At 40.3% G+C, this 18,842-nt stretch overlaps 2 protein-coding genes across 2 annotated transcripts in view; one reads left to right on the top strand and one right to left on the bottom strand.

Annotated features, from left to right (window-relative positions):
- IGSF10 (immunoglobulin superfamily member 10) overlaps window positions 1-3,460 on the top strand; it is a 102,125-nt gene extending 98,665 nt beyond the window's left edge. Inside the window, exon 7 of the mRNA XM_073674734.1 lies at window positions 1,227-3,460. Within this exon, the coding sequence (XP_073530835.1) occupies window positions 1,227-3,135 (1,909 nt within the window). The 3' untranslated portion in view covers window positions 3,136-3,460. The remainder of the gene's footprint in view (window positions 1-1,226) is intronic.
- A 6,768-nt stretch (window positions 3,461-10,228) lies between these two features.
- The window catches only part of MED12L (mediator complex subunit 12L), a 981,938-nt gene continuing 973,324 nt past the window's right edge, over window positions 10,229-18,842 (bottom strand). Inside the window, exon 45 of the mRNA XM_073674721.1 lies at window positions 10,229-10,755. Coding sequence (XP_073530822.1) covers window positions 10,703-10,755 — 53 coding nt within the window. The 3' untranslated portion in view covers window positions 10,229-10,702. The remainder of the gene's footprint in view (window positions 10,756-18,842) is intronic.

Genomic DNA, 18,842 nt, shown 5'->3' with positions numbered 1-18,842 from the left:
ACATTTTAAATTCTCACTATAAATGCCACAAACTATACATAAACCAAAGTATAAGAAATTAAGGTAGTAAATAATAATTTAGTAAAACTTTTTTTTTTAATGCATATAGATGCTTTTGCTCATCCTATGTCAACTGCCTTGGCTTTCTTCTCTATCTGCCACTTGTTCCAGCACGGGTAGTTTATAATTGATGTTTCTATATTATTTTAAAAAGAAATTTGCAAACAAAATACTGTTAATGTCTTAGGAATAGCAGTACAGTAATGCATAACTTTCCATCATGTATATAATTTTTTTATTTAAACAGGTGTTCTGAAAGTAAATTTTATTTTACTTCTAAATCTCTATCTATTTAATGTCATAATCTAATCTTTTTTTCTAATATGCTTTAATTAAACATTTCCTATCTCTCCCTCACTTACTGTATCTAACTGCTTTATTTTTTTACTACTTCCTTTGAGTGATGTCACTTCCTGAGGCAGCGTTGGGCTCTCGTTCTCTTCTTACAATGTGCAATGACAGTGCACTCTGTTGCTGGCTCGTTACTTCTGATCAAAGCCAGTGAGAGAGCGCATTGTCACTGTGCACTTAGAAGAACAGTGCACGGTGACAAGATCTTACTGAGCATCCATTGGAACTGACAACCAACACATGTTTAGTAGAACAGGGACTAGCCCATCCTTGTTTAAGGGTGGGGGCAGAGGCTGCGGCAGTGACTGCAGCCTCTGCCCCCGATGACAACTAGTTTGGGTATCCCAGCACGCACTGAAATTCTCAAACGAAGTGTCAACTCAAAGGTTTGAAACAAAAAAAAAATAAAGTAGTTAAATAAAGTAGTAAGGGAAGGATAGGGAATTTTATAATTAAAGTATATTAGAAAAAAGATACGTTTATGACATTAAATAGATAGAGATTTTGGATTAAAATAAGATTTAGTGTCTGCCCACCTCTTTAATATTTATGCTGATTTGTTTCAATCTTTGCTGTCATGACACAATAAAGATTTATCACAGCTGAATTTATAGGTTGGGACAACTCTTTCATGTGCTATGAATGGTTGTCCATAGAACTGCTAGTCCAAGCTAGTAAGTAATTACTGTGCATCAAACAACAATTCAAATAACACATCAATATCTGTTACATCCAAAATATTTCATGTTTTAATGTATTAAATCAAAAGTAGTAACTGTGTAAGAAATGTAATAATTGTCTTATTATTTTTATAGAATGGGAAGCCGAATACAAGTACATCCAAATGGTTCATTGGTTGTCCTATTTTTAAATGAAAAAGATGCTGGAGACTATTTGTGTGTGGCAAGAAATAAATTGGGAGATGATTTAACCTTGATGAAGGTCAACATAAACATGAAACCAGCTAAAATAGTTCAAAAACAGTACCTCACAAAGCAAGTTCCATTTGGCAAAGATTTCAAAGTTGATTGCAAAGCCTCAGGATCTCCAGCACCAGAAATATCATGGAGTTTACCAGACGGCACAATGATAAACAACGTTCTTCAAGCAGATGACAGTGGTAGGAGAAAAAGAAGATATATACTCTTTGACAATGGTACATTATATCTCAACAAGGTAGGAATGACTGAAGAAGGGGATTATACATGCTTTGCTGAAAATACATTGGGAAGAGATGAGATGAAGGTACATATCAGTGTTGTAGCAGCTGCTCCACATATTAAACTAAATCCAAACAGAAAGTTTGAAGCAAGAGCAGGGTCTAGTACAGTTCTTAATTGTCAAGCCAATGGAGAGCCCAAACCAAAGATATTCTGGTTGCTTCCATCCAGTGATATGATTGCAACTTCCCATGATAGATATACATTGCATGAAAATGGTTCTTTGTCCATTAACCAAATCAAATTATTAGATGCAGGAGAATACATGTGCGTGGCACGCAATCCAGCAGGAGATGACACAAGGCTTCTCAAGTTAGATGTTCTTTCAACTCCACCTGTTATTAATGGCTTATATACCAATAAAACTATAATTAAAGATTCAGCTTTAAAACACTCTAGAAAATTGATCCACTGTAGAGCAGAAGGAACACCTCCTCTTCAAATAATGTGGATCATGCCTGACAACATATATCTAACTGCACCATACCATGGCAGCAGGATTATGGTACACAAGAATGGGACTTTGGAAATTCGGAACATTAGACCTTCTGATACAGCTGAATTCACCTGTGTTGCTCGTAATGATGGAGGAGAAAGTATTCTGGTAGTTCAGTTGGAAGTACATGATGTCCTTCGAAGACCGGTGTTTAAAAATCCATTCAATGAGAGGATCATTGCTAAACCAGGCAAAATGGCAATACTTAATTGTTTTGCAGATGGGAATCCCCTTCCAGAGGTAACATGGCTTTTACCAAATGGTACCAGGTTTTTAAATGGGCAAAGGTTTTCAAAATATCATGCAGGATCCAATGGAACCTTCATAATTTACAGTCCTACCAAAGATGATGCAGGAAAATATAGATGTGCAGCCAGGAATAAGGTAGGCTACATTGAAAAGCTTATTATATTGGAAGTAGGTCAAAAACCAACTATTTTGACACATCCAAGAGGGACAATAAAGAACATGATCGGTGAGACTTTATCTTTACATTGTCTTTCTGATGGAATACCAAGACCCAGTGTGACATGGACCCTTCCAAGTGGATACATAATAGATAGACCTCAAGTCAATGGGAAATACTCATTACTAGAGAATGGCACATTGGTTGTTGAAGAAACAACTATACATGATCGTGGAAACTATTTGTGCAAAGCGAAAAATAATGCAGGAGAGGCAGCTATTAGTGTACCTGTCATGATTGTAGCATATCCTCCAAGGATTACAAATAAACCTCCACATAATATTCACACGAGAGTAGGATCTCCAGTGCATCTCAATTGCATGGCCATTGGAATACCAAAACCAGAGATATCTTGGGAGCTACCAGACTTATCAATATTAACAACGGCTAGTAAAGGTCGACCTATGGGGTCTGAGCTTCTTCATCCACAAGGAACATTAGTGGTGCAGAATCCAAGAACTTCAGACTCAGGAATGTACAGGTGCATTGCTAAGAACCAACTGGGTGCTGATAGCAGCACAACATATTTAAAAGTAATCTAAACAAAGTGGCTGAGACATAAATGCTATAATATAACACGGGCAAAAGACATCTGGTCGGCTTCCCAACTTTACCTTCTGTTGGATTTTTATCAGCAACTATGTCATTAAGAGAATGTTTCTATGATGCACCTTTCGGCAAACTCCTTCTAGTACTTAAACTGTGAATAGAAATAGCATTTTATATATAAAAAAATATATATATTTTTATTCAAAATTATACAGCAAACAATTATTTTTTCTGTTATCGAGATAAAATGTGCTGTCATTTTTTTTTTAAGATCACATCATCAATAAAATAAAAACCTATTGAATTTTGTTTTCCTAACTTTTCTATATATTATTTTGTATGATGTAAGAAGTTATTGCTTGGTAAGTAACAAAGAGTCACATGAGACAGATTGCAAATATTCATGGCTTTATTTACATACTGCTACAAAAGCAGCAAAATGGCGATACAAGGGTTACTGGTGAATTGTCTAAAAGGACAAGCCTTTTATAGAACAGCAATTCTATATTCTAAATCATCCATCTGTCTGATCAGTGTCTGCTAAACTATTAGCTTACAGTAGTTGAACATTTATACAAAAAACACATTTTAAAGTCTGACCTAGAAGATGCGCGTTATAACCTTATGCGAAATCCACAGAACACGTTGTGCAGTTTAATGTAAGGAATGCCAAAATCTGTTATATAGCGATACAGATCTATTAACCTTCATGATCAGCCTATTTTGTACCTCAATGGCCAAGAAATATTATTTAATGTCAAAAGCAAGAAGTCTTTATTTTTTCCATCAACACAAGGGCTTGTTTTTTGCAAAGCAAGTTGTATTTTTGGTGGTACATATCAATTAGAATTTTTTTTTTTATAACTTTCTTGGAGGCAAGTGGAAAAGATTTGCAATTACATTTTTCTTTGCATTTTAAACTTATGCTGTATGGTATAAATATTAGAACTTCATTCTATGGGCCAATACAATTATGGCAATACCAAATTTATAAAGGTTTTTATGTTTTACTACATTCCAAAGCGAGTTTCTAATAAAAGCACTTAAAAAAACAATATTTTGTTCATATATCGTCATATTCTGAGAGCCATAACCTTTTTTTCTCTTTACCTGTATGAGAGTTTGTTTTTTGAGTCAACTTTTAGTTTTTATTGATACAATTTGGGTTGTAAAATGGACATGACTTAGTGCTTTTGATTTCTGTTTTTGTAGGTAATTGAAGGAAAAACAGAAACTGGCATTTTTTCTGAGTTTTTTAATAAAATTTTTGATAAATAATGTGGTGATTTTATAGTTCAGGTCATTACAGATAAAGCAATATCAATTATGTGTAGAATTGTTTAAAGTTTTTTCATTTGGATTTTTTAAGAATATTGTAGCAAACTTCTTCTCATACTATATTATTCTCACAAGGCTTTAACAAAAAAAACTGCATTAAAGACTGCAATGGAGTTTTTCCAAAAAGAAGTGTGTTACCATCGTAAAGAACTAATTCTCAGAAATGTTCCTTGAACTGATCCTATGAAGAATCGCATGGTAAAACCTCAAAGAAAACTCTGATAGCAGTTTTCACAGGCAGCTTGTATGCTATGCATTTTTTCTTTGAAGCAAAAAAAAATGAAACAGAGTTATGACAAGGGATGGGCAAGCATGTCTACTGAACTTAGTAGTAAAAGCAAATGAGATGCGGGTTCTGCAGCTTTAAAACAGAAGCTGCAATGTATGTGTAATAGAGTGAAATGTTATCAGTCTGTATTGTGGGTGAGTCCTTTGCCATAAAAGAGAGAATTATTTCCAGTTTTCAAAGCATTAATATTGACATTTGTAAGATTACCACAAGCGGTATTGGGTCTATAAGGCACAGCAGGGTGCTAACTGGGTTGAGAACTTCCGGTAGCTAAATGGAATTGAGGGTTTAATATTGCATCTTTTAGTTACATTGTTGTATAAAATGTGATTGTGATTTTATAAATTCAAATAGTTGTGTATTTATCACATCCAGTGTAACTGTATAACTTATATTTGTGTGAATTTTGAGCACAATTGTCAGGAACTGGCAACATTTTCAGACTTTGCACTTTTCTAAAGTCCATAAGTCAAACTACCTGCTTACTTAAAAAAACATCTGTTATACATTAATTTTTCTTGTCCTTTATTGAGATGGAAAGTGCATTACACTGATCCATCATGAGTTCAGCAAAGTTTTGGAACAACAGAATTTTAGCCTTTGATGCAGTTTTCTGAGCCAAAACTAGAAGTGGATCCAGCAAAAAGGAGAAGTTTAAGTCCTTCGTTTACATCACCTATTCCTTTTGAATCTACTTCTTGCTATTGTTAAAAAAATGCATCCAAAATTGTAGTGGCATTTTTCCAAAAATTGCTGTGAGTGTGTATAATAATAACCCTAAATGTTAAACTAGCAATATTTGAGTTGGCACTTCTGAGGCATCTTACTTATACACCATGCTTTTACCTAGCTCTTCTAGAAGACTTATTTCTAAGATTTACTAGTGTGCTTTTACTAAGAGATCCTAAAAACCTAGTGCATGGCTTGGGATAACAATTAGGGACGTCATTCACTAGAGAAGATATGCCGTTTGTTTTGCAACATGCATTAAAACCTAAGACAACTCTTTCAAAACAATTACGCAATGGTAAAGGACACTAGATCTCTTACTAGCATTGTTACTCTCACATTTCTTAACATAAATCTGATGGAACTGTGAATTATAGCTCCCTTATGGAATGAAATATCTAAATTTCCACCAAAATCTTCTCTGGGTACGAGCTTGCATATTTTGCCACAAACGCAAATATCTGACTATCTATTTGAATACTTTGGCAAAAATGCTAATTCCCTTAAATTGGAGGTCTCAAGGCATGGGTTAAGCGGATGAATTTGCTCTGCAAAATAGGGGATTTCACATGACATTGCATTTCCTAAACATTTGGAGGCCCTGTGTGGTCTTACGGACCACTAAGGCCAATAGTATCTTTGACACCCCCCTCTAAATGAGACTAAAACCTAGGACTCCTACCTTTTTTTACTTTCCAAGCCCTTATATATGAGATATGGAACATTGAATATGAGTTGTTTAATTGTATCTATAAAAATGTTTATATGTATTCAAAATGTGAGAACTTGTGTGCCTTCTACCAAAATTCTCTATAGAATTATCCGCAACCAGTTATAAACTTCATTCAATCTTTTTCTTTAATAAAAGGAGATTTACAAAGCAATTTTAAAAGTCTGAGATGAAAATAATCATAATTCTCAGTTGGGAAAGTCGGAATTCAGATTTTTGACATTATTTTTTTTCATAGAATTGTGATTTGACATAATTTTAGAATTCAGAATTTTTATTTTAAGTGCCTGATGTTCAGTCTTATAATTCTTAAACGTTGAATTCAGAATTTGTTCAGTAACTTTTTATCTCTGTATACTTTTTTTTATTTTTTGTATTTTACGGTCATTCATAAGGACTTTTCCATTGAATTAGAATTAAAAATGTGAATTTATCCTTAAATTAGTTTTCCCACAAACAAAATTAATAATTTTTTTATGTGGAATAAAATAAGTTCCACAATTGAATGTGATTAAATAAAATGTTCCTGTGCTGAGATAATCTTATAAATGTGCCCCTGCTGTGTACTGTGTAATGGCTGTGTCTGACCGGACAGGGACATGGTCTGATCATACCACATCTCCTGGGCGGGGGGGGGAAGCAAAAGAGTATACAGACATTACAGCAGGGAATCACAAGTGATCATGGGCCAATAATTATATATACTTAGGATGACACTAATATATAAAATCACATTCTGTGAAACTAAATCTTCCCAATTCCAACCATATTTTCTCTATAGCTGTGCTATTATTTTGTGCATTTATTACTAATGAACATAAACACAAGGACAACTTATAAATGTATCAGCATGAATAGCTATGTACATTAACATAGTTTTTTCAAGTTAACACTGGAACGTTGAATTTACAGCAACAAGTCAGCAATTTGGTAATTATTTAGAGAAATTTCTCTTTATCTTTAGAAATACATTTTATGGGGTTTTTTAGATGGTGTTCCATTATGAAGTGAAAAATTGAACATGTTGAAAACAATTAAGCACGTTTTATAGCTATTGTAACTATATAATATCTAGTTTACAAGTTTAACTCTGATTTCTACTCCACAAAATTTTTTGGCTCATAAATTGAGTCAAGTATGAGGATTATACAAGTGGACATTTCCCTTTTCATGGATTAGGCGTTATGACGTTATTAGAAAATGACCACTCTCATTTTTCTAACGTTGGCATAGACGCACATTATCAGACAACCAACTCACACATTTACACCTCTATTCTACTTAGTCTATTAGATGTGCTATTCTAGAAAAGAAACAAAGTAAGCAGGTGCAAAACACCTCTGTCATTGCTATCCTAGGGGCTACAAATAGGACAGGTAAAAATTCAGGCTTTCCTACTCTTGTTTTCCCATAGAGGAGATATTAAAAAAGAACACAAATATATTGAAAGAGTCAAACTAATTAGTGGAAATCTAATGTTGTTACAAAAGGTTAGGTGGATATTTACTGATTAACATGAAGCAAAAGAAAGATTGAAGAGGATAACAAAAAATTTTAGGGTCCAACTATACACAGGGTTTGTTTGCTTTCAGCTTCAAAGCAGAATTATCTATATGGGAACACAAAATCATCAGAGAGTTTATTAAAGGGAATCTCTCAGCAGGATTTTACACCCAAAACTATTTACATGTGCATGTAGCTCTTTCAAAGACCAGTCCAGCAATACCTTTACATGGCCAGTCCGTTCCTCTATTTCTAGGAGCCCAGCGTTTGAATTGATATGCAAATAAGGCTGTACATCTGAAGCCTCTGTCACTCCAGCTCTATTCCCCACCCATCTCCTATTCCTCTTGCTTGACTGACAGCCTCTATGTTGTGACTTCAAACAAAGGAGTTATCAGTCAAACAAGAGGAGGCAGTGCTAGGTGTGGAATAAAGCTGGAGTGACTGAGGCTACAAATCTACAGCCTCATTTGCATATCAATTGAAACACTGATTTCTCAGTAATGTAGCAATGGCCTGGCCATGTAAAGGTGTTGCTGGACTTGTCTTTGAAAGAGCTACAGGCACATATAAATAGATTGGAGAGTAAAATCCTGCTGACCGATTTCCTTTAATCAAAACTTGTTACCTAATCAATAAAAAATGGTTGCAAAAGGGCACACCATCTGTAAAGTGTGGCTCCACCTAAATAATTTCTGTTTAAGATCAGTTTTCTAATATTCTTTATTAGTTATTGTTTCAATAGCTGAGGGTGGCTGCACAATGTTCCAAATTTCCATGGCTTCTATACACTATGGATATATACTCTACAAATTTTATTGGGAGCTACATGATTAAACTACAAATTGCTGTAAACCACAGGCAGTAGCCTGTAGTCAGTGAAGGATGGGAAGGTGCACAGTCAGTATAGGCAGATACTGAAACATTAGATAATACAAGTATATTAGGAAGTATAAGAACTTGGTATCCATATCATATTTCATAATTAACACAAATGCAAGTACTTAAAAGGGGTTATATGGTATTAAAATATAGGTCTTTTTTTCCCAGAAACAACAGCACAGTTGTTTATAGAATGTCAGGTTATGTACGGTAAGTTATCCCCTTTTACTTTAATAGGGCATTGCTGCAGTTTGTGACATAGCTAGTGACCAAAGTGGCACTTTTTCTGGTGCAAAGTAGAGCCTCTTTTGCAACCTTATACATCCCCTTCAAGGTTATCCCAAATAAATAGATAGACACTAAGTTTAATAAGGATCCCTGAGACAAAGACAATCTAAGCAGTAAAGCAATATACTGCATTACTATTTCCAAGAAGCGCACATTTACCAGTGTTAAGCATTGACTTTACATTTTTCAGCACTGTATTGTCATGTACAGATGCATCTCACTAAATTAGAATATCATCAAAAAGTTAATTTATTTCAGTTCTTTGATACAAAAAGTGAAACTCATATATTATATAGAGTCATTACAAACAGAGTGATCTATTTCAAGTGTTTATTTCTGTTAATGTTGATGTTTATGGCTTACAGCCTATGAAAACACAAAAGTCATTATCTCAGTAAATTAGAATACTTTATAACAACAGCTTGAAAAATGTTTTTAAAATCTGAAATGTTGGCCTACTGAAATGCATATTCAGTAAATGAGCTCAATACTTGGTCAGGCCTTCTTTTGCATCAATTATTGCATCAATGCGGTGTGGCATGGAGGCGATCAGCCTGTGGCACTGCTGAGGTGTTATGGAAGCCCATGTTGCTTTGATAGCAGCCTTCAGCTCATCTGCAGTGTTGGGTCTGGTGTTTCTCATCTTACTATTGACAGGTCAGGCGAGTTTGCTAGCCAATCAAGCACAGTGATACTGTTGTTTTTAAACCAGGTATTGGTACTTTTGGCAGTGTGGACAGGTGCCAAGTCCTGCTGGAGAATAACATTTCCATCTCCAAAAAGCTTGTCGGCAGAGGGAAGCGTGAAGTGCTCTAAAATTTCCTGGTAGACGGCTGCGCTGACTTTAGTCTCGATGAAAACACAGTGGACCTACACCAGCAGATGACATGGCCCCCCAAACCATCACTGATTGTGGAAACTTCACACTAGACCTCAAGCAGTTTAAATTGTGTGCCTCTCCATTCTTCCTCCAGACTCTGGGACCTTGATTTCCAAATGAAAATAGGAACTCTAGGACCTAGTGGAGTGTGTCAATGACTGCCTTCTGGACATCTGTCAAGTCAGCAGTGTTCCCCATGATTGTGGAGCCTACTGAAACAGACTAAGGAACCTTTTTAAAAGCTTAGGAAGCCTTTGCAGATGTTTTTGTAAATTATTTTAATTTACTGACATAATGACTTTTGTGATTTCATTGGCTGTAATCCATAATCATCAACATTAACAGAAATAAACACTTGAAATAGATCACTCTGTTTGTAATGACTTTATATAATATATGAGTTTCACTTTTTGTATTGAAGAACTGAAATAAATTAACTTTTTGATGTTATTCTAATTTAGTGAGATGCACCTGTATATACATCATACAACTACTGCAGAATGCAGGGAATACAAACAATGCAGTAACAAAGATTATATTATAAATTGCCTAAAAGCTGTATAGGTAGGTAAGGAAACATCTATGGGCTCCTTTGGAAGATCCAGAATAGTCTAGCGCTAAATACAACAAAGAAGCCCATATTAGGTTAAAAATCAGTTCAGTGATTTGGTCTTATTCACATGTCATACATTCACATTCACAATATCCTTATTTTTATAGCAGCAAAATGAATAAAAAACACAGACTACTGTTTTTTCAGGTCTCCAAGTAAAACATTAGCTAATGCCAAAAACTTATTTTGGTGAGAATATTCACAAACTCAACAGAATCAAAAATACTACAGAGTAGAATTTCAAAATTGCACATTTTAAAGAGAACACAAAAAGCATATAACTAAATAAGATGTCAAGATGGCCAAGTTTAGAAACTGGAAGGCTCTCCATATATATTCACCGTTTGTTGTGGCTGGTTACCTGTATGATAAAAACATAAAGAGAACATGTGTCATATATTAAAAATATAATTCTCAATAAAGATTTAATTTAAAAAAAAAAATGTAGAATATGTTCTCTCCCCGCATAATATGTATTACCCCAATATGTGGTCCCACACTTTGGAGATGTCAGTGGGTAATGATACTTCCCTACTCAATTCTGAGGAAGGCAATATAGAGCACACCATGCTGCTCTCCAATGCTCAGGGGCATAACTAGAGGGGGGCAGGCGGGGCATGTATTCTGGGTATGGTTAGCAGGGAGGGAAGTGGCGCTGAGGAGACAGTTTGGTTCACAAGAAAAGAGTTCTTCTGTAGCTGCATGACACATAGGGATTGGGAACCTTTGTCAGCAGCAATCAGTGGCTTTGTCCAACTGCTGGAGGCACTCTGTGTGTTGGCGGATGCAGCAGTAATCAGCTGAGTAGCAACAATTGGTGATCCTTCCCTGCTCCGAACCAGTCATGTCTAGAGTGGAGCTGCTCTTGTGAAAGATGACATCACAGGAATCCTCTAACATTACAGTGAAGAGCTCATACTAGGAAGCAGAGTTTGTGTATGCAGTTAACTAAGCTGAGTGATGTTCTCTAGGATGGGGCTGCATATAGATGAGGGAAGTGATATACAACAGGATATGACTGTATGTATATGAAAGGAGTAATATACTTCAGTATATGGCTGTATATATAAAAGAGCAGTGATGTTCTGCAGTATGGGACTGCACATAGATGATAAGAATGATATACTGCAGGATGGGACTGTAGATAGATGAGAGGAGTGATGTACTGCACAATGGGACTTTATATAGATGAAAGGAGTAGTATACTGCAGGATGGTGCTTTATATACTGTAGATAAGTGAAGTAAAGGAGTAATGTTCTGCAGAATTGAGCTGTGTATAGAGTAGATGAGTGATGTTCTTCAGGATGGGGCTATATTTAGATAAGAGGAGTGATGTATTGCAGGGTAGAACTGTATATAGATGAGAGGAGTGATGTACTGCAGGATGGAACTGAATGCAGGCGAGTTGAAATATGTACAACATGATAGGGCTGTAATTAGATAACAAGAGTGCTGTTTTGCCGGATGGGACTGTATATAGATGAGAGGAGTAATGTTCTGGAGGATGGAGCTATGTATAGATGAGAAGAGTGATATATTGCAGGATGGGCCTTTATGTAGATGAGAGGAGTGATATTCAGAAGGATGTGGCTGTTTATAGATGAGAAGTAATATACTGTGGATGGGGCCATATATACATGAAAGGACAGATGTTCTGAAAAATGGGGCTGCATATAAAGGGGCTAAAAGGAATGATGTTCTGCAGGATAGAGCTGCACAAACAGTAGCTGAGAGGAGTGATGTACTAATGGTACTACAGGATATGGCTGTATATAGAGCGACTGAGAAGAGTGATATACTCCTGGCGGAGGCTATAAATTGTGGGGCTGAGAGGAGTGATGTTTTGCAGGATGAAGCTACATATGCAGGGACAAGAGGACGGATGTACTGCAGGAAGGGGCAACATAAAAAGGGTTTGAGAGGAGCAGTTTACTGTGGGATGGTACTGTAAATAGGGGGACAGAGTGATGTACTGCAGGATGATACTGTATATACAGGGGCCAAGAGAAGTGATGTTCTGTTAGATAGGGTTGTCAATGGAGGAGAGTGCTTTTTTTGAATATGTAGGAAGCTGAAGTGAGGGGCATGAGAGTTTTGTTTGCATAGGACTGTATGTTGGAGTTATGTGAACAGCTAGCACCACAGCAAGCGAATACAGCACGCCACAGGACTCCCCTGGACAACGAGCCTGATGTCCCCCTTACCACTGCTGGACATTACAACTTTTTGACTACTAGCAAACAATCCCTCCATTCCCTGGACAGCTTTATACTTAGCAATGTTTGAGAAAGACCCATTGTAGGGTCGAAACGTAAACCAGCATATCGCTCTTTGGTCCATCATAAACTATTATATTCCCTAAACACTGTGCTGAATGACTGTTATAGTAAACTTCATATGATCGATAGAAAAAATAGAAAACTCAGCACTCACCGTTTAATTAAAAATAGTGTCCTTTATTTCATGTGACTGGACAATCTTTTTAGAAAAGCAGAGGGAGCGGGGAGATGGATCAGGACAACAGCCGTTTCGCGCCTAGCCAAGCGCTTCTGCAGGTCCAAGTACTTGAAATAAAGGACACTATTTTTAATTAAATGGTGAGTGCTGATTTTTCTATTTTTTCTATAGATCATATGAATTTGTGAATTTTTTTCTTGCACCACCGTTTAAATAATTGCGAAGGTATACTCTTAAACAACAGGTATTCTTTTTAACTGATAAATGATGTGTTGGTGCCGTTTTCTTTTATAAATTGTATTTATAATAAACTTATTGGCAAAGATATCTCCATGAGTGTGGCTGATTATGATTACCTCTTATTTTGACTATTGATAACTCTCCAGTCTGGCCAGCATCACCGTGAACAAAGCTGAGTGTGTGTTAGCTGGATCTGAAATTGGGTCAGAATCATCAGTGGACTCTGTGGTCTCCCATTCTGGTCCAGCCAGGGAAGATGCTGAGCAGCATCACCACCAGTCCCAACACCTAGCTAGTGCACGAGATGTACAAGCTGTCTCTTGGGTCTTCGTTCCTAGTAGTGTTAAGCATAGGTTGCGGAGGGGAACAGGGCTGCTACAGCCTAAGTCCAAGGTGCACTGCACTGAGCATGCCAGTGACATGGCGGACTGTGATTGGTGGTTTGGTGTCAGCTGATCCGGTGACCCGGTACTGCCTGATTGGCCGCGGGTTACGTCATCAGTAGTGCGACAAATTATGCGACTGTGGGCAGGGCTTAGTTTTTAAATAGCCCGACCACAAGCATGGCAGTGCACTCTGATCATTCCGTTTAGGTTGTGTTCTTGTGTGGACGCTTGTCTGTTTGGGCTCCACGTGCTCCCTAGCTGCTCTCTCCGTGACCTGCCGATGCCAAAGTTCACTCGGCTGATTAGCACAGGTTGCTTAGGCAGGCTTAGATGTGCTTAGGCAGGTAGTTCCCGTATGGCAGTCTGGCTCCGGCAAGGGGGTTGCTATACACCCCGAGCAGACTGCGGGTTCTGTATCCCTGACACCGCCTGTTAGCCACTTGGAGAGTTACTCCGCAGGCTGGTCACACACCGGCTGGGAGCACGTACACTCCGGCATGAGTCACACACACTTCCTAGCGCCTGCTGCGTAGTCTCTGTGCAGTCAACAGAGCTACGGCTACGTTATTTGTTGCACATCTCCCGTGCAGTTAACGGAGATATTGTGAACCCTTTCCCGTCCCGGTGTGTAGTAACACTAGGGGGATTTATACTTTAGTTGGTTGTTTTACATTCTTTCCCGGTTAGTGTTCGGCCGCAGTCTTCTAGGCTGCATCGCGGACCCCGGGTTTGGTTGCTTTCCATTTTAATAAAGTTGCAACCGTCCCCCTAACAGTATCAGAGTGCCAGGGTCTAGCCGAACATGGCTGACAACCAGCAACTGCAGTATTATATACAACAACTTGAGGCCAGACTTAGGACTCTGGAACAAACTGTACCGGTTGCTGATCTCACTGCAGTAGCTACCCAGGCAGCTTCACAGGCGGCTAATCTTGTTAACACGGCTGCGGTGAATGCTGCGGCAGCTGCTATTGCCCCATTACCCCGTTTTGCTCTCCTGGAAAAATTTTCTGGCGACAGCAGATCCTGCAGAGGTTTTATTAATCTGTGCTCCATTCAGTTAGAGATTATGGAGGCACGGTTCCCCTCCGAAAGGGCCAAAGTGGGTTTTGTCATCTCGTTAATTTCTCACAGGGCTTTGGAGTGGGCTACCCATCTGTGGGAGCGGAATGACCCAGTAGTGGCTAATGCGGGTCTCTTTATTAGATCCCTAAAGAGTGTTTTCCTAGGTCCTCAGGTCACGCATGATACAGCTATTAAGCTTCTTGAGTTGGTCCAGGGTTCGGCCACCGCCAGCCACTATGCCATACAGTTCAGAACCTTAGCGGCTGAATTGGATTGGTCTGAGCGGTCACTAATCCCGGTGTTCTGGAAGGGTCTGGCTGGGCAAATTAAAGATGCTCTAGCTACCAGAGAGATTCCAACCTCTCTGGAAGAGTTAATCACTCTCGCTAACCGAATAGATTTGCGTCATGCAGAACGCAAGTTAGAGCTGGAGGTCTCCAGACCTCGGTTAAGGCTGGCACCTTCATTCTCTAGACCTATTTCCAAACCCGTTGTTCCCGACCCGGAGTCTGAGGCTATGGATATATCCCGGACTAAGTCTAGGTCCCCTCGTTTCCAACCAGCACATCTCTTGGAGTATCCCATTAATAAGGGTTCCAAGCGGTTGGGAAACGAGTGTGTCTAACCGCCATTGGAGGAGGTGTGTTAGATTCTGGGGCTTCTTCCTCCAAATTATTGTATGCGGTGACGTTGCTCTTCGGAACAACCACGGTTACTGTCAAGACGTGAGTGGATTCTGGCGCCGATGGCAAGTTTTTGTCATCAACGTTTGCCCTGAAGCACGCCATTCCTATGGAGTTACTGCCAAAACCAATGAACATTAGGGTAGTCAACGGTTCACTGCTGGACACGCAAATCACTCACCAGTCGGTTCCCCTCACCATGTTATTTCCTCAGGGTCACCGGGAGGTTATCTCCTTTCTTATTATTCCCGGTGGATTGGATGAGGTGCTATTGGGTCTTCCATGGCTACATTGTCACACTCCACACATTGACTGGAATACGGGGAGAATTTCTTCCTGGGGTAAGAATTGTGTTTCTCAGTGTATGGTTACAGCCACCCGGAGGGTAGTCTCCGATCCTTCTATCGACTTGGCCGCTGTTCCTGTGCAATATCAGAGTTTTGCGGATGTCTTTTCCAAAAAGGCTGCAGAGACTTTACCTCCCCACCGACCGTATGACTGTCCTATCGATTTGGCACCCGGCACAGAGCCTCATCGCAGTAAGGTTTATCCTCTGTCTGTCCCCGAGACCCAGGCCATGTCAGATTATATCAAAGAGAACCTGGCTTGGGGGTTTATCAGAAAATCGGTCTCTCCTGCTGGAGCGGGTTTTTTCTTCATCCAGAAGAAAGAGGGTGATTTACATCCCTGCATTGATTATAGAGGACTAAATGCCATCACCATCAAAAATAAATACCCTCTGCTCCTTATTTCTGAACTGTTTGACAGGTTGCGAGGGGCTAACATCTTCACAAAATTGGACCTGCGAGGGGCATATAATCTCGTGCGAATCCGTGAGGGTGACGAGTGGAAAACGGCTTTTAACACTCGTGATGATCATTATGAGTACCTCATCATGCCCTTCGGGTTATGCAATGCCCCCGCTGTTTTTCAGGATTTTGTCAACGATATCTTTTGAGATTTGCTGCTATCATCCATGGTAGTCTATCTTGATGACCTTCTTATATTTTCCCTTAAGGTGGTGCAACGCTTCATGGGGTTTGTCAACTACTACCGGCAGTTTATACCACATTTTTCCACACTGGTGGCTCCTTTGGCCGCTTTAACCAAGAAGGGTGCCAATCCCAAGAATTGGTCTAAGGAGACATCCGAGGCATTCCGGGGATTAACTCCTATTTTTCTAGAGCTTCCATTCTCCATCGCCCGAATGTTGACAGACCATTCTTCCTGGAGGTCGACGCTTCCTCTGTAGGAGCAGGAGCGGTTCTCTCTCAAAAGAACGAACAGGGTCGGCGAAGACCATGTGTTTTCTTCTCCAAGACCTTCTCTCCAGCAGAGAGGAATTACACGATTGGGGACAAAGAATTACTTGCTATTAAGATGGCTTTTTCGGAGTGGAGGTACCTCTTGGAGGGAGCTAAATACCCTTTCGTGGTATATTCCGGTCATAAGAATGTCTCGTACCTACAGACGGCACAGCGTCTTAACCCGAGGCAGGCCCGGTGGTCCCTTTTCTTTTCCCGATTCAATTTTTCTACTCACTTTCTAAAAGGGGAGAAGAACCCTCGGGCGGACGCTTTGTCCCGGTCTATGGATACGGTTGAGGACGAGGACGAGCCCAGGCTTATCGTCCCTCCGGAGAGCATGCGAACGGTGGCTCCAGTGTCCCTAAATCAGGTTCCTCCCGGGAGGACGTTCGTTCCTCCTAATCTACAAAATGAGGTGCTCTCCTTGGCACATGCCTCTAAGATCGGAGGTCATTTTGGGGACAAATGTACCACGGAGTTTCTCCAACGGTCGTATTGGTGGCCTCGGTTGCCCCATGACGTTAAGGAATACGTTAAAGCGTGTGTCGCCTGTGCGAGAAATAAAACGTCCCGTCAGAAGTTGGCAGGTCTTCTTCATCCGTTACCTGTGGCGAATAGACCTTGGGAGCAGGTTGGGATGGATTTCGTTGTCGAGTTACCTAAGTCCCGGGGAAACACGACAATTTGGGTGGTTTCTGACCATTTTTCTAAGATGGTTCACCGGGTTCTGGCATCACTGTTCATTCGTCACGTTTTCCGTCTCCATGGAATGCCTGATAGGATTGTCTGTGATCGGGGTCCACAGTTTACCTCTCGGTTCTGGAGAGAGTTGTGTAATTTGCTTAGCATTGAACTGAATCTTTCTACGTCCTATCACCCGGAGACCAATGGTCTGGTGGAACGCACTAACCAGACGCTTGTGACATACTTGCGCCATTTCGTTTCTGCCAACCATAATGATTGGGCGATATTGCTTCCATGGGCAGAGTTTGCTCTAAACAACGCAGTGGCAGACTCCACAGGTCAGACTCTGTTTCTTCTGAATAATGGCCAGCATCCGCGCGTCCCGGTTCCTATGCCAGTTTCCTCTGTGGAACCTGAGGTCAGAGATTGGGCTCTGGAGGCGCGGGAGATTGGGACCATACCCAGGATGCTATATTGGCTTCCAAGAATCAGATGAGAGAGTCGGCTGACACTCATCGCCGTCCAGCCCCCGTATTGTCTCTGGGCGACAGGGTGTGGCTTGCGGCTCGCAATATCAGAGGACGCGGGGAATCTGCAAAGTTTGCCCCCATGTTTTATTGGCCCTGTCAAAATTTTGGCCCAAGTAAACCCTGTAGTGTACCGTTTACAGTTACCACGACACCTGAAGATTCACGACACTTTTCATGTGTTGCTCCTTAAGCCCGTTCGCCTGACAAAATTCTCTGAATCCCAACCTGCTTCAGACACCAGGGGTGATGATCTCGAGGTACAGGCGATTGTGGGGTCTAAGATGGTTTGTGGGAAAATATATTACCTGGTACACTGGAGGGGTCATGGATCTGAGGATTGCTCTGGGGAACTGGTGGACAACATTCATGCTCCTCTGCTCATTGAGGAATATAAGCATCAAGTGGAGGGGGATGTTAGAAGGGGGGATAATGTTAGGTGTCAGGTGTTGGCTGGATCTGAAATTGGGTCAGACTCACCAGTGGATTCTGTGGTCTCCCATTATGGTCCAGCTGGGGCAGATGCTGCTCAGCATCACCGTTGGTCCAAATGCCTAGCTAGTGCACGAGATGTACAAGCTGTCTCTTGGGTCTTTGTTCCTAGTAGTGTTAAGCATAGGTTGCGGAGGGGAACAGGGCTGCTACAGCCTAAGTCCAGGGTGCACTGCACTGAGCATGTCCGTGACATGGCGGACTGTGATTGGTGGTTTAGTGTCAGCTGATCCGGTGACCCGGTACCGCCTGATTGGCCGCGGGTGACGTCATCAGTAGTGAGACAAATTATGCGACTGTGGGCAGGGCTTAGTCTTTAAATAGCCTGACCACAAGCATGGCGGTGCGCTCTGATCATTCCGCTTAGGTTGTGTTCTTGTGTGGACGCTTGTCTGTTTGGGCTCCACGTGCGCCCTAGCTGCTCTCTCCGTGACCTGCTAAGGCCAGAGTTCGCTCGGCTGATTAGCACATATCGCTTAGGCAGGCTCAACGTGCTCCCTTCCTGCTCTCTCCGTGACCTGCCGATGCCAGAGTTCGCTCGGCTGATTAGCACAGGTCGCTTAGACAGGCTTAGATGTGCTTAGGCAGGTAGTTCCCGTATGGCAG

Source organism: Phyllobates terribilis, unplaced genomic scaffold, assembly GCF_046119375.1.
Source record: "Phyllobates terribilis strain yellow unplaced genomic scaffold, ASM4611937v1 Scaffold_3__8_contigs__length_932513732, whole genome shotgun sequence".
NCBI classification, from domain to species: domain Eukaryota; kingdom Metazoa; phylum Chordata; class Amphibia; order Anura; family Dendrobatidae; genus Phyllobates; species Phyllobates terribilis.
Note: the sequence above shows the minus strand (reverse complement) of the source record. Positions and strands in the feature narration are given on the sequence as shown.